A 25367-nucleotide genomic window follows, 5' to 3' on the forward strand; every position below is an offset into this window, starting at 1 on the left:
CCATTTTTAATTAGGTTATGTGTTTGTCGTTGTTGTTTTGTTGTTGAGTCTAAACGTTTTTTGCATCCAGGGCACTGCGGCTCTTACTCTCCACCCCTGCTAGTGGTGACAACAACGACATCACCAACTAGTTTGTGTCCAGTCCTCACACTCCCCCTCACCCTACGAAGTGTTTGTATGGATTTTTCCCCTCAGAGTCTCCCCACAACCGTTTGAGAAATATACTGTGATCATCTCCACTTCACCCTGGAGGGAGCCACAGTGTAGAGGCTTTGCTCCGCACATCACAGCTGGTGACCTGCCCTGGGTGGGACCCTGATCGGCCTGGGTCCATAGACAGTAGCGCAGAATTCCTAGCACCCCTCGAGGAGCTGCTGTTGACTTGCCCCGGAAGTAAACAGTTCATTTGTACAAATGTTTGAGAGAAAAAGTGATTTTACAGGAAACCATCCAGGCCTGGTCCCTCCAGAAAATCCTCTTTACTTTCATATAGAGAATCACTTCCTAAAATCCCACAGGTTTGCATCTGAAAGCAAACACAGACATGTGTGGCATTTTAAGTGCTAAACCCTCAGCTGCTCCAAAGGTTTCTAAATGGAGCGATATGACATATTCACCAAGGACCCAAGTCCCCACCTAACATCAGTTCGTTGGAGGATGCAGTATTGTTCTCAGGGTCCAATCTTTCTCCACTTGCGACTAATAACAGCTTTGTGATCCTTGGGCCTCTTTTATCTGAGGCATGCAGCATCTTTCGCCCACTGTCCATCCAGAATTGGAGGTAGTGAGGGCAGAGCAAAGGCAGGGGACCATTCTGTGTTCCTTTTTATGTTGGGTTTGATATGGCCTTGGGTTCACACAGCTGGGGCCGGGGCCAGAACCCTGACTTAGGGTTGGGAAGAAGTTGGCGGAACATTCCCCAGCAGGGCTTGGGCAGGCCCAGGGAGTCCCGCCTAAAATACAGCGGACAAAGGCGCTCTTGTCCACAGGCCTGGGGGTGGGAGGCATCTGGTCAGTGACACAGGCTTGGCCATTGTATGCCGTGACCTCAGCCAACTTTTTTTAGCTGAGAAAGGGGAAAAAGAGAGTGTTTTAAAAAAAAGAGAGAGAGTAAGAAAGAAAGCCTCAAGAAAGCCTGCTTCTGGTAAGTCCAGAATGCGTTGTTGATTTCCGCACGAGAGCGGGAGCAGACTTGGAGGGAACTGCGCAATGTAGTGGCTTCTTTGTGAAAGAGCAGCAGTGAGAACATCCTCTGGGGTGTCCAGAGCACTGGCCCCGGCGTGCCTGCTTGCCTCAGCCGCATTTCCCGCAGAGGGTGCCACGCAGGGGAAGCTGGCGGCCTGGTCCTGAGTCTGGGGACTTCAGACAGGACCCGAGTCTCCTCTGAGTTGGCAATCCCCAGAGAAGATTAGCTGACCTCTGATGGTAAGAATCCATGCTGCTTGCCTGCAGATGTGTGTGGTCAGCTTGCTTTCCTTCTGCGTGTTTCTAAAATGACTTCGGCGTTTGAACCTTCTGAGATTTGGACTCTAACTGTTCAGCTGAGAGGGTCCAGGGCTCTGTGATGGGGGGCAGGCACCTTTCACCGGCCCGGGAGGTGAGCCAGGAGAAAGGAATACTGGGTTGTTGCGTGAGAAATCAGGAGAAGAGGAAGGGAGGAGAGAAAGATTTTAAAAGGGGTGTTTGTGGTGGGGAAGGGAGTCTTGGCCCCCCAGTGACCCAAGAAGTAGGGTGGTGATTTCTGTGTGGGTACTGGAGACCATAGGTTGCCTCCCCCATATAGCTTTTCCAAAATCTGAAACTGGGCTTATACCTACATACCCACCTGCCTTCTACCCCATGGTCCAGTTCTGGGTGTGACACTACAGGCTGGAAGCCCATTAGGAGACACAGCTCCCCAGAAGGTAGTTGAGAATCTTCTCAGTAAACCCAGTATCTGCACAAAGGTTCCAGCCTGGACTGGATGCCTCTGTCCAGTTTAGTGGTGGCAGCAGCGGCCGTAATGAAAATGATGGATGTGCTCCTGAGACTCAGGGGTAGAATAGCCTTATTTTGCCCAACTTTCTTCCCCTAGAAGGTAGTACCCTCCCCTTCTTGGGAAAGGGGACCCTCCCATCAGCCTAGACTTTAGTGACGACCATTATCTGGGGGCGCTGGACAGCTAAGGTAGGTCCAGTTTCTATGGAAAGGCTAGTCTGTGTCTGTACATACCTCCCTCCAGGATGCAGTCTCCCACTGCCTGGGTTAAGCAGAAACTCTGATTTGGGCTTGACTTTCTTTCTTTTTAAGATTTTGTTTGTTTGCTTGCTTGTTTTAGAAAGAGAGAGGAAGGGAGGGAGAAAGAGAGATAAGAAACATCAATGTGTGGTTGCCTCTCAAGTGCCCCCTAATGGGGACCTGGACCTGCAACCCAGGCATGTGCCCTGACTGGGAATCGAACTGGCAACCCTTTGGTTTACAGGGCAGCACTCAGTCCACTGAGCCACACCAGCCAGGGCCTGGGCTTGACTTCTGATAGGGGCCTGCACCTGGGCCAGGGGAAATGATGATGCTTGTTACCCAGGAGCCTGTCACAGGCCAGCTGATCTCCTAGGAAAGGTCACTGCCAGGCTTCTCAAAGGTTAGGGTGCATCTGAATTGCCTCTAGGGTAGGCCTGGGACCCTGCATTTCTAATGGCTCCTAGAGGATGCCCCTGCTGCCGGTGCAGGGACTGCACTTGGAGATACTGCTGTAAAGATTCCAGATCAATCAATCACTTTCCGACAGAACAGGCCCTAGCTGCAGAGGGCTGGGGGTTGGGGTGAGTCTGGGAGGTTGATGGGGAAGAAGGATTAACCAAGAAGAGGAACACTGGGGGCATTCAGAGAACAGGGAAGGTCCTTGGCAAAGCCCTTGGCAGAACAGGTGGGGAGGCAGACTCTCAGGCATGTGGGTTGTGGGCTACTGGTGGGGTATGTCCATGCTTAAATGGACTGTGTGTTTGGGGTGCTGGGTGAGTGGCGAACAGGTGAGCTAGCTACTAGCAAGCCCAGGACCATTCCATTGGTGCCTGCCTTTGGCATGGGGTGAATTCTAACTTCAGATGTAGGGAAGCTCAGGATGCTACAGCAGAAACCTGATTGCTACGCAACTAGAGCTCCACTGAGCAGGGTTCTGGGGAAGGGGCAGGCAGACTCAGGCCCACTGAGACTGGGGAACTCACCACAGCTCACCATGCTGAGAAGTGGATGCACAGTACTCCTTGCGGGGGTGGAGGAGGAAGAATCCCAAGGGTTTTGGGCCTGGGCAGTGTTCCAGGGATAGTCTGATGCCTCTGAATCTCGTGTCTACACTTGAATGTGACTTTGCCTGGAGACCATCTGGTCCAACTTCCGTATTCTCAAGATGAGGAAATTGAGGCCAACCAGCAGAAATGAAGTGGGTTGCTCAAGATCTCACAGCAAGACAATGAAAGCTCAGGCCTGGCACTCAGGCACCCCATTTCACACCCTGTGCCCACAGAGGCGGTAGGTCCCAAACCTCAGTAGCTCCCACCTGTGTCCAGTTTTATATGCACCAGCTGCATTGGGTTGGAAGGAATGGCTCCAGCCCCTGTTAGCCTCAGTCTCCCTCCAGTTAGGACACACTGGGAATGGTCTTCAGTAGTCTTCAGTCGGAAGTCTGTGATTGTAGTCACCTGGAGAGCAGGCATGGGCACTGCACAGGGGCTGCGGTGAGTCTGGTGAGAGGACTCGCTGCCGTGGTTTTCTTTTGGTACCTGTGTTTCGCAATCACCAAGCTGGACCAGCTGTATCACAGCCCCAGGCAGGTGGCAGAGGCACCCACCTGTGAGCTGGCCTTTCTCTAAAAGGGCCCCGACTCCCCAAGGAAGCCTGCTCTTGCCTCCAGGGCATCTGTGGGCAGCAGCTACTCTCTTGCCCTTGAAGTTCCTGGCAGGCTGCTTTGCATGAGGTACAATGAGCCTGTGATAGCCTGAGCTGGCAACTTTCAACTCCCTCTTCACTTCACTGCCTTGGCCTGTTTTGAATGAAACGAATGCTTGATAGATTTGCTTACGTGGTTTCCTTCAGAGGCATAACAGCTTTAGAAAGTGGGTGCAGGGATTGAGCAAAAAGAAAAAAGGACTCATGGACATGGACAATCGAGTGGCGATTGCTCAGGAGAGGGGGGATTAAGGGGACCCTATACAAAAAAATACAATAAAAATTAAACTTAAAAAAGAAAAAAAGAAAGTGCCAGAAACACCTTCATAGAGCATTTTGGGGTTTTACACTCTAATACTAAAAGAAGGCTGGGGAGGGTCTTCACAAGTATATCTTTTTCTCCTTTTTTCACCACTTCTGATACCAAGGGTTGACAAAACTCTCTCGCTCTCAGGCTTTTCCCTCTGCAAAGGGAATTTCCCAGTATTCATCTGGGGGGCCCTTACCCTATGCAGAGCTTCTTAGAGAGGTGACTTATTGTTGGTGACCAAACCTCAAAATGTCCTTCAGAGCATCTTCTAAGGCATCTTCTAGCAATAAAAACTAGTAGAGAAATTCTAGGATGTATATTGAGATTCTTTAGGATGATGGAAAGCACTAAGCTCAAGCCCAGTTTCTTCCTACAACAGATAGGGACATTTCAGCCCTAGTGGCCTGAACAGTGGCCTGTGACAAAGAGGGGGTCTGAGAGATACTGCCCACACTTTAGTATCTCGGCCTGGGCATATATTCAGTGATTTCCAATTGTTGTGAAATCAGTTCACTTTATGGGCCCCTCAGACAGCGTTTCTTTCCCTGCAGTTGAATTGGACTTGGCTGACTGCACGAAACTGTGTATCTAGACCCGAAGAGTTTGAGACCTCTTCCTCTTTAGAACCCCCAAAAGTTTGGGGAAACATGCCACAGAAAAATGAAGTGATGTTTCATGAATACTTATGTCCCTGTCAGGAGGCATTTGTCATCTCTTTGTCTTATGTGGCTGCTGCTTTTGTAAGCTTGCACTGGTCACTTCAATGCCATGGAATTTCCCACGTGGTGGTTTTGGTCTCTTATGAAAGACAGTCCTCAGGTGGTAGAACCCCGTGTTTGAGGCCTGGCATCCCCTGTTTCACAAACGAGGAAACAGGTCCAGAGAGGCAGCAGGACTCTGAATTACAACTTATGGTCTGGGGACACAGCCTGTTTATGCCTAGGCCTGTGTGCTGCCTGCTGATGCTTCCGTGGTCCTGAGGAGAAGGTGGGACAACAGATGGGCCATGCCATGTTAACCTGCTGGGCAAAGGGGAGGAGGAAAGGGACCAACCTTCCTTAGCAGCCTGTCAGGAAGTTAAGCGTTTGAATAAAATGTCTCTATTAATCCCAAGCTGGTGAGTAGAACCATCAGGTTCTTCTGCTCAGAGGCAGGAACAGGTGCACCGGCCTGCCCTTTATAGCTATGGAACATCAAAACCAGGCCTTAGAAATGAGGCAAAACTCGGGGGCTTTCTCTGGGGTTCCCCAAACCTTCCAGATGCCCAGGCCAGGAAGCAACCACTGCTTCCCATATTCCAGGAGCACCTGTGGGAACCCCCTTCCCCTGAGTGGCCTTAAACACAGCTGTGAGGCCTCTGGGCACCTGCTCCAAACCTCAGGAAGCGACAGGAGTGACTATGGTATCTGGTGGCACCGTTCTGCTGTTTGGCCAATGCTGAGATTCTCCGTAGAGATGCTGGAGAGTAGGTGTCTCTCAGATCCCTGCCATGCTGTTTGGTCCCACTGGGTAGATGTCACCAGCAAAAGCAGCAGCCAACTCAGATACAGAAAGTTTGCCAACATCCAGAGTCCTTCGTTTCTTACACTGTCTCCTTTAGAACCCTATTCATTGGCCCTTCAATCTTATATCTGTAGGCCAGGTGCAACAATAATAAAAATCTCTTTCCTCCAGTGTCAGTGAATTAAGGGCTCAGGCAGGAATGCCCATGAAGCTGTCATGGAAGCCACTTCCCACCTGATGGAGTCCTTCCCACCCCTTGCTTCATAACCCCAGATACTTAAGGTCGTGAAATGGCTTCTGAACCAAGAGGAGCCACCCAGCTCCTCCTTGTGAAACTTTTCATCAACCCTTGCCCCACTGGAGACCCCATGTTTTCTAGCTTAACAAGTTTTCCTGGGAGGGTTGACTTTCTGTATCCTTGCATGGACCACACTATAATTGTATTCATCAAAATTCCTGGGCAACCAGATCACTCCATTCCTTTTTAGGGTCAGAAAAGAGAGTTCATTGTTCTGTGTCCTCTCCCTGCTGGGTCCTGATAAACAGGCCTCTTAAGTTGATTGGCTTGCAGATGGCTATTCAGAGAGGCTGGGACCCTCCCTTGTCTTCAGGAGCTCAACACATCTGTAGTGCTTGAAGGGGTTTGGCCTTCATGCCCATGGCTGGCAAGCTTATGGGTGCTGGGAGAAAAGTCCCCTGGCCCTGACCAGGGACTTCACAGTGTAAGGCTTCCTCTAGTAGTTCTGTAGACAGAGGACAGTGACAGAGTGTGGTGATGGTGTGGGGGAAGTTAGCCGATGCCGGCAAGGAAGAGCATGGCAGATGCTTTCTGGGACTGGAGCTGGGGAGCCCAGTGAGTCACCTTCTGGGAGCTTGTAGATCCCTTCTGGGGAGGCTTTTCTGGGTGGAGGTCTGGCATGAGCAGTGTGGGGGTTCAAGCCAGTGCAATCATTGCCGGGAATGTGTCCCCACCCACCCATCCATCCACCCACCCTGAGCAGTGAGGCCTGAGGACACTTGGGTTGTACAAGGTTTGGAAGGGTTCTGGGAACATTTGCATTAAAGTATTTAAAGCCTCGTTTGGAAGGTTCCTTTAATGGATTCAAAGAAACAGCTCTGCTAACCAGATCTTTTTGTTTTAATCCCTACACAAGGCTATGTTTATTTTAGAAAGAAAATAAGAGGGAAAGAGAGGGAGGAAGGAAGGGAAGGAGGAAGGAAGGGAGGAAAGGGGGGAGGGAGGGAGGGAGGGAGGGGAGAAGGAAGGAAGGAGAGAGAAACATTGATCAGTTGTGTCTCATATACACCCTGACTAGGAGTGGAACCCACAACCTTTTGGCATACAGCACAAGACTCCAACCAACTGAACCACCCAGTCAGGGCTAACCAGCTCATTTTTAATAAGAGGGGTGATTTCTAATACAACTGGAAGGTTTATATGAACTTCTGACAAGTCCATCACATTTACTGAAAAACTCAGCAAACAAGGAAGTGGAAGGAAGAAGGGCATCTTATTGGTAAAAAGCTAGAGGTGAGCCTCATGCCCTTGACCCCCTTTTCAGCCAGACATCCCAACCAAAGTGTCTCCAGGGAAGCAGAAACGCTCAGATTTAGGCCAAGAAATAGTAGTCTTTAAGTGCCGAGGAGCCTTTGGCTTTTGGAATGCTCCAAGGAATGCCAAAGGCAGTACAAATGACATCTTCAGGAAGCCCTGGGCTCCTACTGAGTTTTCTCTCAGCTGACTAAGTGCTGTGGTCCCACCCTGTCCACCTAGCAGGGGCGTCCAACCTTTAGGCATCTCTGGGCCACACTGGAAAAAGAAGAGTTGCCTTGGTCCAGACATTAAATACAATGTGACATGTCATCACAAAAAATCTCATTATGTTTTAAATAAAGTTATGGTTTTGAGTTGGGCCACATTCATAGCCATCCTGGGCCATATGTGGCCTGAGAGCTGCAGGTTGGACACCTCTGATAATGAATTCAGAGCTCAGAACTCCCTGTGGAAGATGGTTGCCCATGGGCCAATAAAAGGTGTCTGGTGGTCAGCCTCCCAACCCCTGATAGTAAAAAGTCTGCGGTCTCCAAGGACCCTTCCCTTCTGTCATGTTCTCTCTGGCTGGAAACCTGTCTTTCTCCAAGACAGAGTCAAGAGCAGAGGTGGAGCAGATTTGGCAGGCACCCCATAGCCGAGGCAGGAGGGAGAGGAGGGTGTGTCTTTATTGGAATGGAAAACAAGAGCAGGGTTCTGGGTTCGTTTCTCTTGGCGTCCTCCTTTTTTCTCCCACCTCCCGATCTTTTCCAGTGTTACATGGAATTTGTGATCCAGTTTATTTCACTTTTTTACACTAAATATTGAGAATAGAGGCCCACACATACTCTGTGACTCAATTTTTATAATTATTTACACTTTTTTTGAGCTGCTTTCCCCTTCAACCCTGGTCATTTTTACCTTGGATAGTTCCTTCATCTTTGTCTTAATCTTTAAGGTAGTCAGAGTACATCTTTTAAGCACTTTTACTAAGGAGATCACAGGATGGTACCTTTCTTGACCCCTTATCTGTAGAGGAAGGTATTCCAATCACATTACCTGTGAAAGACAGTGTGGCTGAACTGGAAGGCCTCACCTTTTTCACGTAATACTCCAGAGGTGTTCTTTGCAGTGAGGTTGCAGAGAAGTCTGCGAGCGGCTTTATTTCTGCTCCTTGATCTGAGACACCCTCCTCCCACTGAAACGATCATAGGACTTCATCTTCATTTTTGCTGTTAAATATTGGGTTGGCCAAAAAGTTCGTGTTTTTTTTTTCCTGTAAGGTGGCTCTAATAGCACTTAGTTGTCTTTAACTTCACTCAAAACAATTTTGTTAGAATGCATTGCAATAGCTGTCATGTCAGAATGCATTAAAAAAACATCAAAATTGGTGAATTATTGTGTAGCCATTTTAATATCAAAGATGGAAGAAAATATGCAACATTTTCAGTATATTATGCTTTTATTATTTCAAGAAAGGTAAAAACGCAACTGAAATGAGAAAAAAGATTTGTGCAGTGTGTGGAGAAGGTGCTATGACTGATGAACGAGTCTAAAGTGGTTTGCGAAGTTTTGTCCTGGAGATTTCTCTCCGGACAATGCTCCACCATCAGATAGAGCAGCAGAAGTTGATAGCGATCAAATTGAGACGTTAACTGAGAACAATCATAGTTATACCACATAGGAGATAGCCAACATACTTAAGATACCCAAATCAATAAAGTTATTGGTGAAAATGAAAAACACGTCTTTTTTATGGAAAAAACTATAAATGGGCTTTTTGGCCAACCCAGTAGCATGTCAGGGTGTGTGGGCACACTGGGTGTCTGAGCCCCGCCTGCCTGGAGCAGGGCCGGCCCTTCCCCACTGCGCCAGTTTGTCTTCCTTTGGTCCCAGAAGTTCCCCGTTCCCCCTCCACAACCTTTGCTTATAGTGTCTTTTCTGTTATGCTTTTGTTTCCGTCTCTTTTGCAGGAATACCTCACACCCATATCTTGGCTTTCTCTTCTCTCCTCCTGTTTTCATTTTTTCCCATTTCCTTTGCATTCTGGGGAAAAATTCTTGGATTTATTTTGTACATAACTAATTTTTCTTTGCAATACTAATTCTGTATGCTATTGCAACCAATATGGATGTTCTGTTCCTACCTTTTAAATTTTCCCACAATTTGATAATTTCCCATTCCTTCTTAATATCATTTTGTATTCTTTTTTGAATCAATGTGTCATTTTTGAATTAGTTTGTTTTCTCCCTATGATTTTTTACCTTTCTGCCCTCTTTTGAAGTTGCTAAATGGTTTCCTAGAATTTTTCTCCTATGTATTACCTGAGCTCAGGATTAGAAGTTGGCACTTTTCCTGAGGCTTCTGGCTACTGTTCCTCAATTTGTTTTCTGCCATTAAAGTTATCTTGTCTCCCCTACCTCCTTGTATTCAGTGTCTAACTGTCCATTCAGTCAGACCCACTAAGAGCTGGGATTTCTTCACAGGTGGGGCACACACATGGCTTGGACTGCCATTCTCTGTCTACTTATTTGGTGAAATAGCTTCTTCAAATCTGTTTAAAGGCCAGCTTCTACTACAGTCTCCCCTCCCTCCCTTCCTTCCTTCCTTCCTTCCTTCCTTCCTTCCTTCCTTCCTTCCTTCCTTCCTTCCTCATTCTGGGCACTATGCTGGGACTAAACAAGAAGGACGTGGCCCTGCCTTCTTCAGTCTTACAGCCTGTCTCTGTCGTGGGGCTACTTCTCCTCCCTCTGGCCAAGTCTCCAAATCCCTCACCCTTAGAAGAATGTGAAGGTGCTGCCAGGGTCCATCCTCTCCCTTTCACCTGTAAAACTATGTGTGGGGATATGCTTCCCAGAATGCACCGTGTCATTGCCATAGTCCCCTGCTTTCTCCCCAGCTATTTTCTGTGAGTTGCTCTCTCTGAATGGATAGAAAGGCTTCCATACCCAGATAGAAAGGCTTCCATATCCTCACTTTTACCTGTGAGCCAGGGGAGAGGTACCCAATATTCTTGTAGACACAGACCCTCAGGCTGACAGCAGCCCGGGGGAGGGGTCCCTGCTTCATGCTTTGTGTCTTAGCTTGTAGCCAGAGGCGATGATCTTTCCATGGGTAGCTATCCCAGCTTTGTGCAGGAGTCTCTCCACCAGAAAGCTGTAGAGTGGACAGGACTCCAGTCTCTGGCCCAGCTGGGCCTTGGTCTTTTCAGTGGCTCCCCTGCAGCCCTATCCTTATAATTGGTTGACTCTCTGTGAGTGACAATGGAGGCCATTCCTGGCCACTGGATCCAGGATTCCTCAGAGCTCCCAGGAATTGGTTCCAGGGATGAGGCCTTCCAAGCCCATGCAGCCATGCCCTTGCCTGGTTCTGGGTGTCCAGCTGGCTATGTGGCTGTGGAAGGGGAAACTTGCTGGAGAGTTCTTTATGGAGGAGCCTTCAAGCAGTGCCAATCACAGCACTGGGCTCATTAGCAGTCATTGCCATGGCAACGGGGCTGCCAGAAAGTGGCTTGTTAGGCAGACAACTTCAGACCTGTTATATATAGATCTGGGAGTGGGGGTGTGGGGCCCGCTGAATATTCCTTTCTTTAGAGCTTCTATTGCTTCTGGGTTTGGGGTGTGAGAAGACACTGTACGGGGGGCTTTAAAACTGTCTGATCTGGCTGCTAAATCAAGTGTCTGACAACCACCCGTTAACATCGGCAAGTAACGTTTGCTCACACCTGTAGAAGGTAAGAATCAGGTGCTCCCAGAAACCTCCTGAGAGGGGAGGAGCCCTGGGTTGAACCTGAAGAGTTGGGGAGGCTGTGGGGAGCTGGGTGTGGGGTCGGCACTAACTGGAGCCTGCACAGACAAGGCTGAGTCTCTCTGAAGACCATCCATCTGACAGCTTTGGGCTGTGGGACAGGATTCTTTTCATTAATAAGTAGCCATGTTGCTAAACCCTATCTTCTTATAGATTGTGCTTATTAAAATTTTATGCTCCCGGTTTTAATTTCAGAAACAGTGTTATCTCTTAGTTGCTCCCTCTAAAGCTTCAAACCGGTCTCTTCTGAGTTCAGTGAGCATAAGGCTCACCTAGGATACATGTTAAAAGGTGGATTTCTAGGCTCCAGGTTGTTTGTGTGGTTGGATCAGGTCTCTGGAATCTACACTTTAACCCACATACCTGGTGACTGACGCGGTGGCCCAGGGATCACACTTTGAAAAACACTGCTGTAGGGGGATTCCTGTTAATATCGGAGTGACTTCCCTTTGCTGGCCTGCGCATTTTCCCCCCAGGGAAATCAGTGGCCATTATTAAAAGGACAGTTTCTCCAATTGTGTTGTTTTAACTAAGGAAACAGGGAAGTCAGCCCACCGTGAGGGAACGTGACTGCTTGGATGTGGGTGGTGATATTTTTGCCTGTCTCCTGGGAAGGCATGTGCGCTCTTGGAGATGGCGACAGGCAGGAGAATCAGGCCTGAGTTGTCGCCCCGCCTGGGTGGGAGCAAGGACGTCAGCTGGACCAGGTGAAGAAATGGAATTGATTACGGAGATCTCGGGGAGAGGGAGTAAGGGTAGCCTGGATTTAGGTAACTGGATGGAGGTATCTAGAACAAAGCTAACATTTTCAAGTTTGGTTTTATTTAATTAGCTGTGCACCAGGGGGCAAGTTACTAAATTCTCTGAGTTCCAGATTCCTCATCTGAAAATGGGGAAAAATGGCATTTATGTACCAGGCTTACTGTAAAGATTAGAAACAAGTGTGTAAAGCACCTGACCCAGGCCCTGTCCACTTACCGACATTTGGTGAGTGGTCAGTCATCATCAATGGGCAGAAATGGGATCTGCCTGCAGCCATTTCTTGAGTACTTATTACACTAGGGCCCTGGAGTGGTCTAGAAACCTCTTGATGAGACAGGGTGAGTGTATGCACACACATGCATCCACTTGGGGGGCGGTGGTCGGAAGATCCCGTTTAACTCAGATTCTCTGAGGGTGGGTTGTTTACTGAAGAAGGGGACCCAGGGAGGATGACCCTGAGCCTTGCACCCTGGGGGCAGCCCTCTGGGAGAGAGGCAGCATTGTAGAACTCCCAGCAAGCTGTCAGTGAATCAGTTAAAGATTTCTGAGCTGAGGAAAACACCTTCTTCTCTTCCCACTCCCACTGCCTCTGACCTTGTTCCCTGTACAGAGGGCCTGTGTCGCCCCTACTTCTCAGTCCTGTTCCCATGCAAAGGAGCTGACGAAATGGAAGGGAGAAGCCACAGGACTAAGGAAAGGAAGGAAAGGCTTTGACTTGGAAGCAAACTAATTAGAAGAATGAGTTTGGCAGAGACCTTAATTATCGGGTACTTACTCATGCTGTATCCTCTCCATTGCTGTGAGCGGCCCTCCCCCGGGGCCTGCACCCCGATGCCCCAAGGCGGGGGTGGTATTGCTGGTGTCTCTTAAAGAGAACCTGCAGGTTGGGAGGCCCATTTCTGCCTTGTCTACGTCTTTCTACTTTTTTTTATTGTGGTAAAATACACCTAACATAAGATTTTTCACCAGTGACTTTGACATGTTCACAGTCTTGTACAACCATCACCAATATCTGGTTCCAAAACATTTTCATCACCCCAAAAAGGAAACCCTGTATCCACCCCTCTCCCCCCAACCCCTGGCAAACACTAATCTGCTTTCCATGTCTATGGGTTTTCCTATTCTGGACATTTTATATAAATGGAACCATGCAATATTTGGTCTTTTGTGTCTAGCTTATTTCACATGGCATGATTTCAGGGACCATCCATGTTGTAGCATGTACCAGTACTTCATCCCTTCTGATGGCTGAATATTTTTGTGTGTGTGTTTACCCACTCATCAGTTAATGGTCACTTGGGTTGTTTCTACCTCTTGGCTATTGTGGATAATGCTAGAACATGGGTGTACAAGCGTGGGAGCACTATTTTTGCTTCTCTTGGCTGTGTACCCAGTTGTCTCCACATCTTTTGACTCCTGGCTTGTTTCAGTCCAGCCAACAGCAATAACTTCTTCCCGGGAGAGGTGAAAGGCAAGGACACTGGCTGCCTTAGGGGATGGAGGCAAAGCACAGTCAGATGGCAGGGAGAGTGGGGGCCCACAGCCATGCTGGAGAGGGACGTAGAGACCACCTTTGCCACATTGGGCAAATTAGGAAATTGTCCTGGATGCCCTCCTCCCCTCTTTCAGCACCCCTTGGCCCTTCCTGTCTCCATATCAAGGGGGCTTCCCCTGCAGGCATCTTCTACAGTGTTCACACTGGTGGGTTCTGCATTTCCCATGTGGGGAGACCTCAGAGAGGTAGCAGGAATGCTACCTCTTTAGTCATCAGTGTCCTCAAATGTAAACCAGAGCCTCTCTCCTGGCCCCACGGGGTTATTTAGCTAAATCAACTAGAGCCATTCTAAATAGACCAGCACTGTGCAATTGTGGAGGTGGGATAGGTCTTGTTGTTACTTCCCGGGTGGGCACAGAGGGTCAGGAAGATCGGCCCCTGTGCTCAACCCATGCAGCTCAGGAGAGTTCTCCTCGCCACCCTGCCTTTTCACCAGAACACAGTAGTCAGCATCTTAACATGTTAGCCACCCCAGCTGGCCCATGTTCACCTTTTCAGTCAGGTCGTCTTGGAAACAGAAACCTGGGAGGAGTGACCCTTCATGGTGACATTTTAGACGCAGTGATGGTGAGGTTGGGGTGAACTTCATGCCATAGCAGGCAGAGGCTGCTTGACGCCTAGTCTCTTCTGGCATCTAGACAGCACCCCCTCCTACCAGAAACCTCCATGCATGGAGCATTCTTGGTGACGGGCACTTTCCTAGAGCTGAGTTTCTTATTGCTAATCACAGTGTCTTACACGGTTGGGCCAGTATCTTCCTCGTTTTATATATGCAGAAGTAGATGCAGCCAGTGGTGGCATTTCCCTGGGTCACGGGCTACTCAGTGGCTAAGGCAGGATTGAGCCCCAGGCTGGAGGGGCTCACTGTGCTCCTGGGTTCCTCTCTCCTCTGCAACCTCTTCTGGCCTTATCAGTCTCTGACCCTTGCTTAGTACCTTTAGCAGTTTCCCATTCGCTCCCAGGTAATTTGGACAAGCCCCAGTCCAGTCTTCCCATTTCACATGCTGTGTCTCAAGTAGAAGCAACCTGATTCTAGAATATTTATTTCTTCAGTCAAGCTCCTGATCTCCCTATTTCTACATTGCTCCCAACCCTACACAGCCAAAATGTGTATCTCCTGTATGTGGACTATTTTACACACACTCATACACACTGTACTCATCATCAGGCTATTTGTCTTGCATATATTTGACCATCTTCCAATCTGGGAGAGGCCCAGGTGAGCACACTCTGCTGGCGAGAAGACCACTTGGCCTGGCTGCTATTCCCCCCCCGGCCCCCAGGCTCTGGGCAGTATAGAAGAAGCCAGTCTCTCCTGCTGAATCCAAGAGGCACTGGAAGTTAACAGGCATGGGAGATAGAAGTGTTCAGGGCGTCAGGAAAGGTTTTTAATTAAATTGTGAAACTTTATAATGAAATACACACAGAGACCATGGAGAGGTCATGTTTCCTCGAAGTCCCTGGAGCAGCTAGGACCAAGCCAATCCTGCTGAGGGCAGGCAAGGCCCCACAGGACACAGGAACACATGGATTCACGGTCTGCAGAAAGCTGAGCCGTCTGGGAGCCGTGTCTCTGAGGCTCACTTTCAAGCTGTTATCTTAGCCAAGGACATCAGCGCCTCCCCCTACAAGAGGAGCAGCAGCCCTGGGAGTGGTTTTCTAGAGGGTAACAGAGGCAAAAGTGCAGCTCTGTTAACTGACTGGCACTGTAGGAGAACCTGTCCTCTAGGGCACAGGTGGCAAACACAAGGCCCCCATGCCGAATCCAGCCCTCCACCTTGTTTCTAACCGGTGGCAGCACCAAGGTCCTTGCCCCTATTTAAGGAGTAGTTACGTTTATAGTCCTAAAATTGCATTCCGCCCTTTAAGGCAACTGTGAAGCTGCTGTGTCTCCCAGTGAAAATGAGTTTGACACCCCTGCCCTAGGGGATCCTGTCCCTTCTGCGGGGACTCTGAGGAGGAAAGTGTTCTTCACACCTCATGCCCTGACAACCGCCAAAATCACTCAAGTATGGCCTGTGACCTCCCTTAGGGAGGCCTGTGGGCCACATACCCCACAACATCGAGCTATTCCAGGGGACTTCATCTGTCTCTGACTTCCTGGTTGAAATGAGTTGCAAAAATGCCAAACATGTGTGACCTTTTCTTTCCCCCTCAACAGAAGCCTGGAATGGTCCCCCCTCCGCCCGGAGAGGAAAGCCAGACCGTCGTCCTTCCGCCGGGCTGGCAAAGCTACTTGTCTCCTCAGGGCCGGCGTTACTATGTCAACACAACCACCAATGGTGAGTCCCACTCTGGGAAGCATCCTGCATCAACCCTGGGTTTCTGTCTCTCTGGAGGGGCAGGTTTTCTCCTCCATCCTCTGCCTCTTAGTTTTTAAAGACTTTTTCTTCAGAAATATACTCCAAATGCTGCTTTTCCCACAGTGCTGGGTGGTAGGGGTCTGAGCCTTGACTGGGAAACCTGCCTTTCAAGGTTGGCGTCATCCTCAGACCTGCACAGCCAGCCACTCGGGTGTGGTGGTCGAACCCAACTTCATGGTGTGGAACTGTTTTCCAGATTGGGGTGGCAAAGGTTCTATGGTCAACAGCTAGTTTAAGTCAAGTTGAACAGGTTTAGCTACTGCGTGCTGTCCTGGGATTTTGAATCTACTAAATGACAGAGAAGCCCTGACTGGTGTGGCTCAGCTGGCTGGGCATCATCCCATAAAGCATTGTTGGTTTGATTCCCTGTCAGAGCACATGCCTGGGTTGCAGGTTTGGTCCCCAGTTGGAGCACATATGAGAGGCAGCTGATTGATGTTTCTCTCACACATCGATGTTCCTCTCCCTCTTTTTCTCCCTCCCTTCCCCTCTCTCTAAAAAATAAACAAAATCTTCCAATGATGCAGAAGTTCCCAAACAGGCGTTGCAAGTGTGAAGTCTTCCCAGCTTCACAGCATCTTTCTCTTGCCTGAATTTTTTCACTGGCTGGTGTTTCTTGGAATGTTCTTTGGGAAATGCTGGGGCTACTTATGGATTAGGTATGTTAATGGAAAACACAGGTTCCATGTGCATTTCTGAACTGAGTCCGGACTACACCTCTATGCCCCCAGGTATTACGGACTTCCTGGGCCTTCCCGATGACAACCCCAGGATCCTGGGGGCCGACTGCAGGGTGCAGGAGGTGTGGAAGGTCACCACAGCAGGGTGGGCAGAGGAGTGTCCCAGGCCTATGGCTGGGCAGGGCAGAGCAAAACCAGCTAACAGCTTGACTCTTGACCTCCATGACTCCCTGAGGAAACTATCCCAACAGAACAAAGGTTAGAAACACAGAAAGTTAGATGTAGTAGGAATCAGAGATGTGTGTGACAAGGCAGAACCTAAAATCTACCTGTTGGCTCTGTCTTGGCTTCTCACCTTCCTCGTCTTATGGCCCCCTCACCCCACCCAGTGGGACCATTAACACGATGGATGATTATGAACCTGCCCATGGTGACCTGTTGACAGAGTCAGCTGCTATGAGATGGAGCAGCAGAGATAGCAGCTGGCAGCTGCCACTTGGGTGGCAAGTTTGTTCGTATCCCCTGGCAATCTGGCCTTCTGTGAGCTTGAGAGGGGTGTTCATAGTAACCAGGGTTTCTAGGAAAAGGGAAGTAGAACTATTTCTGACCATTCTAATCTTGAGCTTCCTCAAAACAAATATCTGAGCAGCTTTGCACTGTTATCAGACTTTGAAGTTTTAGAAGAAAGTGTTTATGTGCAGTTCCCCAAAAAGCAGAAATTGGACCGCATGATCCTGAGATCATCAAGAATTTAGATCCCTGCTGCCGGTAAAAGTGGCTTTCTAAAATCGCCATGTGTGTGTGTTTTAAATTAGAGAACAGCATATTCTTAGTAAAAAATTCAGTGAGTACAGACATATTTAAAATTAAAAATCCCTAGTCCAATACCCTAGAACTATTTACCAGACATATTCTTCCAGATATTCCTATTTTCTCATCTTCTAAACATACATACAGTTATTCTTTCTAATAAACTGGAAAATGCTCTCCATATTGTTTTATAAATTGCTTTGACAGTGTGCTCTGGACATCTCTGTGTACTTGTACATTCCAGCCTAACCCATTTTTAAAGACAGCTGTGTAGTAGTCATTGCTCATGTGTGGTGCCATTAGTTTAACCAGCCCCTCTTTATGAAGAGGACATTTAAGTCCCCTGTTGCATAACTGACGGCGTGTGGCAGCTTTTCTCTGAGGCCCAGAGTTTTGCATGTGCCGCTGGGTGAGGACGTTTTGTGGGCCCTGGGATACAGTGATGTCAAGAGACCCTAGGCCGAAGTTCAGCAGACTTTTTTGGTAAAGAGGCAGGCAGGCCTTGAGACTCATATTTCCCTGTCACAGCAACTCAGCTCTGCCACTGTCATGTGAAAGCAGCCACGGACAAGACACAAACCAATGAGTGCAGCTCCATTCCAATAAAGCTTTTTTTATGGATACCGACATGTTAATCTCAGATGACTTTTGCATTTCACGAAATGGTCTTTTTCAGCCATTTAAAAATGTGAAAGATAGTGTTAGTTTAGGAGTTCACGGGCTGTGTGATAAACAGTGGAGGGTGGGGCTGGGGTTGGGGTTGGCCCACAGGCCATGTTGGTGGCCGGCCTCTGCTCTAGTCTCTGTCCTCTGCAGCAGGACTGGCCCTACTTCCCCTTCCCCGGCTTCTCTGATGTGCGCACAGTGACCCTGGCTCCTGGGCCTTGCCTCCTAGACCCACGCCAGTTTTAGTCATTCACTGTTTAATTCATTCTGTATCTGTTTGATTGGATTCTTCATTCAACAGACACTTGGTGGGCCTCGAACATGTTCCAGGTGGAGTGTTGGATGCTGGGGATATAAAAATAAAGAAGAATCAGTCCCTGCCCTCAAAGGGCTTCTTCTTATAGAGGAAATAGAATCTAAATGAATACATATTTGATTACAATTCTGAGCAGGGCTGTGAAGGAGAAGCCCAGGGTGTTTTGAAAGCAAGTTCAGTTGAGGCCCTGGGAGGTCAGGGGAAGCTTCCTGGAGGAGGAGGTACCTTCAGCTCAGGTGGACAGGATGAGGAAAGGGTTGCCAATGGGAATTTCCTTCCTCCTAGCAAACAGTCATGTTTGGGTCATGTTTGGAGCAGTTGTGTAGACCTTGAGCATCATGTTGAGGATTTTGCCCCTTCATCTAAGGGAATGAATGGGAAGCCTGGCTGTCTCTCTGGGTCTTGTCTGGAATCCTTACTTAGAATGGTTTTGTTTGGCTGCTGGGCTGATTTTTAAGGTTTTGAATCTGACTGCCTTTTGGCAGGAAAGTACCTATTAGAACAGCCACTTCCTCTTAACACACCCGCCTTTATCTGACCTCCTGATATTCGACTTCCTCCTCACAACTGAGTCCACTGTATCCACTCTTCTGCCCCAGGTCTTGGGTCTCCCCTTCTCTCTTCTCTCCAGTGAGTCAGGCCACAGCTATGTACCACTGCCCAGGAAGCAGAGGCCACCAGTGTCCTGCAAAAGCTGCCATGGGCCACTCCTCTCTTCTTCTTGTCTGTCCACCTTTCCCTGCCAAATACTTCATCTCCCTTAATCACTAATCACTTCTTTCGCAGAGGGTGCTTGGACATAACAGGCATTCTGTCCTCATTTTTATAGCACCTACAAATACAATTGGTTTAGAGTGCAACTTACATTTGTGTTACCTTGCTCAGGCTAATCTGCTTATGTCCAAACCCACTTAGGACTTTATGAACGGGGATTGTCACAGTGCTCGGCTAGGCTATAGGGACACAGAATCCTCAGAGAGGCTATCTCTGCCTCCAAAGACCACAGTTCTAATGGGGTCAGAGAAACAGAGAAACCAATAAACATTGTGGGTGTTTGCATAGAAATCTGGGGCTTTAGGGGAGAGCATTGTCAACTTTATCCAGGTATCAAACAAGTCTTCAAAGAGGAGGTGCTTGACTCAGGGGTTCCCTGCTGAGGTCACTGTGTGAGCAAAGATAGGGTAGCAAGGCAAGGTTGACATATTTGGTAAGGAAGCAAGAAGTGAGAGAGGGGGTTAGGGGCCTGACCCATGAAAGACCCCCTGAGGCACCTTGAGGAGTTGGGACTTTGCCCTGTGAGCCATGGAAAGCCATGGTGGCATCCAGAGTGTGGGATACACGCTCAGAACAGTGTGGCAAGGTCGCTTGCACAGCAGAGTGAAGGGTTTAAAAACAGCAAGCATGGAGTCTGGCAGACTACATGAGAGGAGAAGTAATGAGGTCAACTCCACGTCTACAGCTGTGGCTGGAGAGCAGGAGGTGCACTCGGTCAGATAGGATGTTTCACATCGGGGAAGGAAGAGTGCTCCAATTCTTCCGCCTTTTCTGCCTCGTGTGCCGCAGCCGTGCAGTGAGAACAGGGGACTCAGGAAGGAACGGGTTTGGAAGAAAGAAGATGAAGCCACATAGAGTGTATGGATCCTCGGGGGACATTCCAGGAGAGATGGATAGCGTATGTTTGGAGGGATGGTGCTGTGACTCATGGGACATCTGGGCTGGAGGTGGGAGTCTGGGGCACTCTGTGGGTGCATGGCTTGGCAAGCAGAAAGCAGAGTGGATTTCACCCCTATCTGCCTGCTTGGCCTGACACTGTTTTGTGGTGGCCAACCTGCACAACCACAGGGGCGACCCAGCATTTGCATGTCATCATCTGAGAAGCAAAGTCACACAAATGCAGGAGGTTATGCAGGACAAGTCTCCAGGGGAGCTCTGCCCCACAACTTTTAAGGGAGGGGCAAAGGGGACCAAAAGAATTGTCAGAGATATGTGGAATCCAGGAGAAGGCAACATCAGGAAAGGCAAGGGAGAAAAGGTTGTCAGCAAGAGGCAGTGTGAGAAAGACTGAAGTATAGATCAGATTTATGGTGGGGTGATAGTTTAAATCACTGAGGAAAGCATAGGTTATTAAATAGTGATAGCTAAGAGGGAGTTTCAGTGGGTAAGTTGTATAATAATGTTCTTGTTTTCAGTAATGCCATCAAAGCATGCTTTTTATGAGACTTTGGGGAGTTCCCATCTGCCCTTATCTCTCCATGTCGGTGGCTCTCCAGAGCGTCTCACCATGCAGGGTGGCCCTGAGCTCAGGCCCCAGGGACCCTAGGTAGGGCTTCTGCTATCAGGAAATTGCTTGTCCTCTACTGTTTGAGAAAATGCTTTGTTCTCACTGAAGTTGACTCTATTGCCAAAAATTGGGATTGTGTTTAGTTTTTGGATTGCGAGCTGTTATCAATAACCTGTCCTCTCCAGGGACCTGAAGTGCTGGTGTTGAGGGGGGATCTCTTGCTTGCACAATGGATAGTGACATTTCAAGACATAGAGCACACTGATATTTGTTCCATTTATAATTGGAAGGCCAGATATGCCCATTTAATCACTTAGCAGTGATACAGTTATAGGTATTCAGGTCTTCTTTTTCGAGAGATGCTTAGACATTGTTTAGGACACATTTTACCATTTGGACTTTGGAGGGGTTTTACAAGCCAGGAATGAAGGCCAAGATTAGTTTTGTTTAATATATGAATCACTCTTTTACTTCTTATGTATTAGTCTTTGTACACTTTAAATCCAGTAGTTACGTTGATTTCATCTAAGGCTTTCATTTCTGAAGAACGGAGATCACTTGAGTGGCATGCCGTAGCTCTGCTTTTCTAGAAAGTGGAGCCCGAGGCGAGGATTAAGTGTTAACATCTTACTTAGCAGGTCTGAGCTGAGCATGAGCCTAGCAGTGAGAGCAGGTGAGGGAGGGAAGGGAGACAAAGGAAGATATGCCAGGGGCTAGCTGGTGTTGAGAGTGAACTGCGGAGACCCAGGGGTCACCCAGCAGGTGTGTTCCTGTCTCTGAAAGGCTTGCAAAGAGTTATCTGTCTGTGAGAAGAGAGCAGAGTTGTGGAATCTGCTCACCTCCCTCTCGTCTCCTATTTCCCACTGGCCAAGCTTCCCCACACTTTTGGATTCCATCATCTGACCCCAGCAACCGCTCTGAAAGCCTGACTCCACCCCCTTGTAGTGATGCTTCATCTGAAGCCATGGTGAAGGTCAGTGGAGCACAAGTGAGGTATCAACCAAAATGAGGAGGCAGTTGATGGAAATGGGAGGTAGCACCCAGTGTGTCCATGTCCTGATGCAGAGACTCCCATAGACCTGCCTGCTGTGGTCTACCTCTCTCTGGTGTCACACCTTGATGAATTGATTGTTCATAGGGTTTCAGTAGCCAGTGACTTTTACCCATCCTTGGGGGATGCTTCCAAATCTTCTAACAGCCTATGGGCCAAGCTCAGCTTGTGGCCTGTCTTTGTAAATAAAATTTTATTGGAACCCACCATGCTCCTTTGTTTATATATAACTTGTTTGCTTTTGCCTGATGACGGCAGACTTCAGTAGAGAACATGTGACTCACAAAGACAAACATAATTTATTATCTGGCTCTTGGAAGAAAAAGCTTGATGATCCCTGGCCTAACAAATAGAACCACTCTTTTCACGTGTGAGGAGATGGAGGCCCCCACATGATAAAGAGACTTACTCAGAGTCACCTGGCCATTCACATGCCAGGAAACGCCTGGGTCCTTGGTCTTCTACACTTGGATTTTTTTGCCTCAGTATCCAGGAGGACAGGCACGGGGCGTGGTGACTTAATTAACAGTAAGGATATCTGAGTTCACAGATTAGTAGGAAAAACTACCTGAATAACAATTATTTTTAAGGGAAGCTTAACTATGCTATTAGAGTGTCAGCTGAAACCCAAGAGAGCTAGGAATTGTTTTCAAGCTCTTTTGACAAAGAATCCATATGTATAAATGTTTTATTATGATCGTGAGTGAAACTGGGAGAATTAACCCAGGGTTTGAGCCTTTTGATTTATTTGCCAAATAGTTGGTTGTTTTCTTGAGTTCTTGTTTTAATTTTTCTTTAAATGAGTAGATTCCCATTTAACTTTATTGCACCAAGAACTAATGTGAGTTTCTGGGTAGGTTTTCCAGTAGAACACTTTTAAAGGCATTTTTTTGAGCTTTGCTTTGTTACAAGTAATTGGATACTTTCCTAACTCTCAGGATGGAACAGCCCTGATAATTCCGTTAATAAAAGTTGCCCCGAGAAACTTCTCCACCCCAAAAATATTGATTTATTTTCTTCTGTCCATCTGTGTTGAACAAAGGTGAGACTAAAAAGATGCTTTCATTTGGCACATTTGGCTGATTGAATTTGTGTGTGTGTGTGTTCATGAATTTTTCTTACTTTGGCTTTGTTTTTTTTTCTTTAATGAACTCTTAGTGGAGGGCTGTTAGACCTGAAAGTTTACCATTAATTTGCTTCTGTTTGGGTTTTGTGTTTTCTTCCAGAGAATCCACTTTAATTTGTAGTGTTAAGTTAATACTGAAGCACATGACACCACCACCCGCCTTCCTCACCAGTGTTTAAGACCGGTAATACCTCTTGGAATTTTGGCAGATGCCAAGTGGGTTAGAGACTCCTTCACTCTGCCAGTAAGTTGAGGACCCATAACAGTCAAAAGACAGAGACAAAGAATATTTTGTTGTTTGCTGTGTTCTAGAAAGTTGAGTTACTTGAAAAAGACTGCTTTTGGTAAACAATGTAAGAACTTTCCTCATTGGCTATTGGGTGGAGTCACTGATAAGCAGCAAATAGTTCAGATAGGGAAGCGAAACAAGAAGAATGTGGAGTGTGGCCAAGCAGTTCCATTTCTAGATATAGTACCCACGGGAACGGAAAACGATATGTCTACACAAGAACTTATATACAAATGTTCGCAGCAGTGTTTTTCGTAACAGCCAGAAAGAAACAACCAAAATGTCCATGCACCGATGACTGGAAAGCAAAATGTGGTGTATCCCACAGTGGGATAATAGCTTTACAGCGGGACGTTATTCAGCCACAGAAAGGAACGAAGCCCTGACACGTGCTACCACATGGATGAATGTGGAAAACGTCATACTGAGCAAAAGCAGCCAAACACAAAAGCCGCATGTGGTGTGATTCCATTTACATGAAATGCCTGGAATAGGCAAATCCATAGAGGCAGAAAGCAGACAGATGAGTGGTTTCCAGGGACTGGGGAAGGGGTGAATGGGAGGGACTGCTCATAGCGGGGTTTTCTTTTCAAGGTAATAAAAATGTTCTAAAATCAGGTAGTGATGCTAGTTGCATGAGTCTATGAAATATACTAAAAATCTCTGCGTTGTGTGTTTTTAGCGAGTGAATTTGTGGTATGTGAATTATATCACAATGGAATTGTTTACAAAAACAGGCATATTAGGGACTTTGACAGGTTGGTGACTTTGTTGGTGTCATTCAGAAAGAGTTCCTTGGGCACCTCGGTTGGGGAATCCTTCTGCCTGGTTCCCACACTTTGGGAGCATCAGAAGCACCTAGGGAGTTTGTTAAAAATACCAACACACGGGCCCCACCACAGACCTGCTGAATCAGAGTCTGCTGTTTAAAAGGAGTGAAAATGTCTGCTTTATTATTTTAAGTGTTTCCTAATAGTCACCACCTGTTTATAACTTGGCAAGAAGACTTAGTAACGAGATTGATGAAGGCAGAGTCAATGGATCATTTATTATGAAGTTAAGTAAATGTAAATAGTTTTCTCTTATGGAAATACAATGAGAAAATACAGTTTTCTTCAAACAAATAAACATGCATGATAGCCCCCATGTTAAAGGTTATGTAACCATAAACTATTACATTTAAAATAGACTCATGGAAGAGCTGCATGAAGACAAATAACTCAGTTTTATGGGGACAAGATATAGAATGAGTATAAAACTGCCAAGGGAGGCGCTTCGCCAGGCAAATGTTCATATTCCTAAGTGTTGTCAGGGTAGCCGACTTGCACATATTGTCATCCCTTGGTACCCACAGGGAATTGGTTTCAGGACCCATGTGGATACTGAAATCTGCAGATGCTCAAGTCCCTTATATAAATGGTATAGTATTTGCATAGAACCTATACACATCCTCCCATAACTTTAAATCATCTTGTTATTGAGCTCAAGGGGTTCATCACTTGGGGTGTTCTAGTCCCAAACTAGATGTGGTTGTTGTTAGGTTGTTTATTTATTTGTAGCAAGTAAAGGAAATGGGATTCACATCCAAAGCTCTGGCTCCTGGAGGGAGGCTTAGCCATTGCTTATGCATACTGTTTGGTTAATTAAATGTTGATTTCTTCTTTGCAGTTGGATTAACTTAATAGTTGGGTTCCTGTCAAGTTCATCAGGTTATAGCTACATCAGCAGAATAATTGTGCTACATTTTATTATTTAGTAAGAATAGCATTCAGTAAAAAATGCTCAGACCCCGAGACCTTGTCCTATCTGACAATCTCTGTACAAATTATAATACTTAATATGGTGTAAATGCTGTGTAAATAGACAAAAAAAAGTTTGTGTTCAGTGCAGATGCAATCATAATATGCCTAACTACGCAGTACACATCAGCAACAACACAACTTAAAAAAAATATTTTTAGCCCGAGGCTGATGGAATGTGCAGATGAGGAACCCACAGATACAGAGAACTGACTGTAGTTCCTGGTCCTCATTCTTATCTGTATAATAGGATGTAGTGGCAGGTCTTATGATTTCAAAGCTTTTGAGTCAATAGCTCAAAAAATTTTTTTTTAATCTTAGCATGTTTGCTATTTGAAAAACTCCTATGGTCCCTGGTTCCGACTTTATTTCTAGCTAAGGCTAAGTTGGAGAATGTGGGGCTTATACTGTTTTTATTTTCTTAGTTGGCACAGCACTCTGGCATCTGGACAGAATGAACACCTCCCCTGCCTTCAAGCGCCTCAGAGGCTAGTGAAACAATTCAGGTCTTGCAGGTGTAGATTTGTCCAGTTTCTTCTTTCATTTTTCTGTTCTTTGGAGATGTTTATTCTGCTCGGCTAAGAAGTGTGTACC

General features: G+C 47.3%; 1 protein-coding gene across 5 annotated transcripts in view; it reads left to right on the forward strand.

The window, feature by feature from the left end:
* The window catches only part of GAS7 (growth arrest specific 7), a 207048-nt gene that overhangs the window by 110198 nt on the left and 71483 nt on the right, over positions 1-25367 (forward strand). For 3 of the 5 annotated variants that reach the window (XM_028534591.2, XM_036032995.1, XM_028534592.2), the window contains exon 2: positions 15554-15674. In XM_028534591.2, coding sequence (XP_028390392.1) covers positions 15554-15674 — 121 coding nt within the window. Of the gene's footprint in view, positions 1-1140; positions 1426-10798; positions 11002-15553; positions 15675-25367 lie in introns of those variants that run through there. The other 2 variants (XM_028534594.2, XM_028534593.2) reach the window with 2 other exon arrangements.

Source organism: Phyllostomus discolor, chromosome 8, assembly GCF_004126475.2.
Source record: "Phyllostomus discolor isolate MPI-MPIP mPhyDis1 chromosome 8, mPhyDis1.pri.v3, whole genome shotgun sequence".
NCBI classification, from domain to species: Eukaryota; Metazoa; Chordata; class Mammalia; order Chiroptera; family Phyllostomidae; genus Phyllostomus; species Phyllostomus discolor.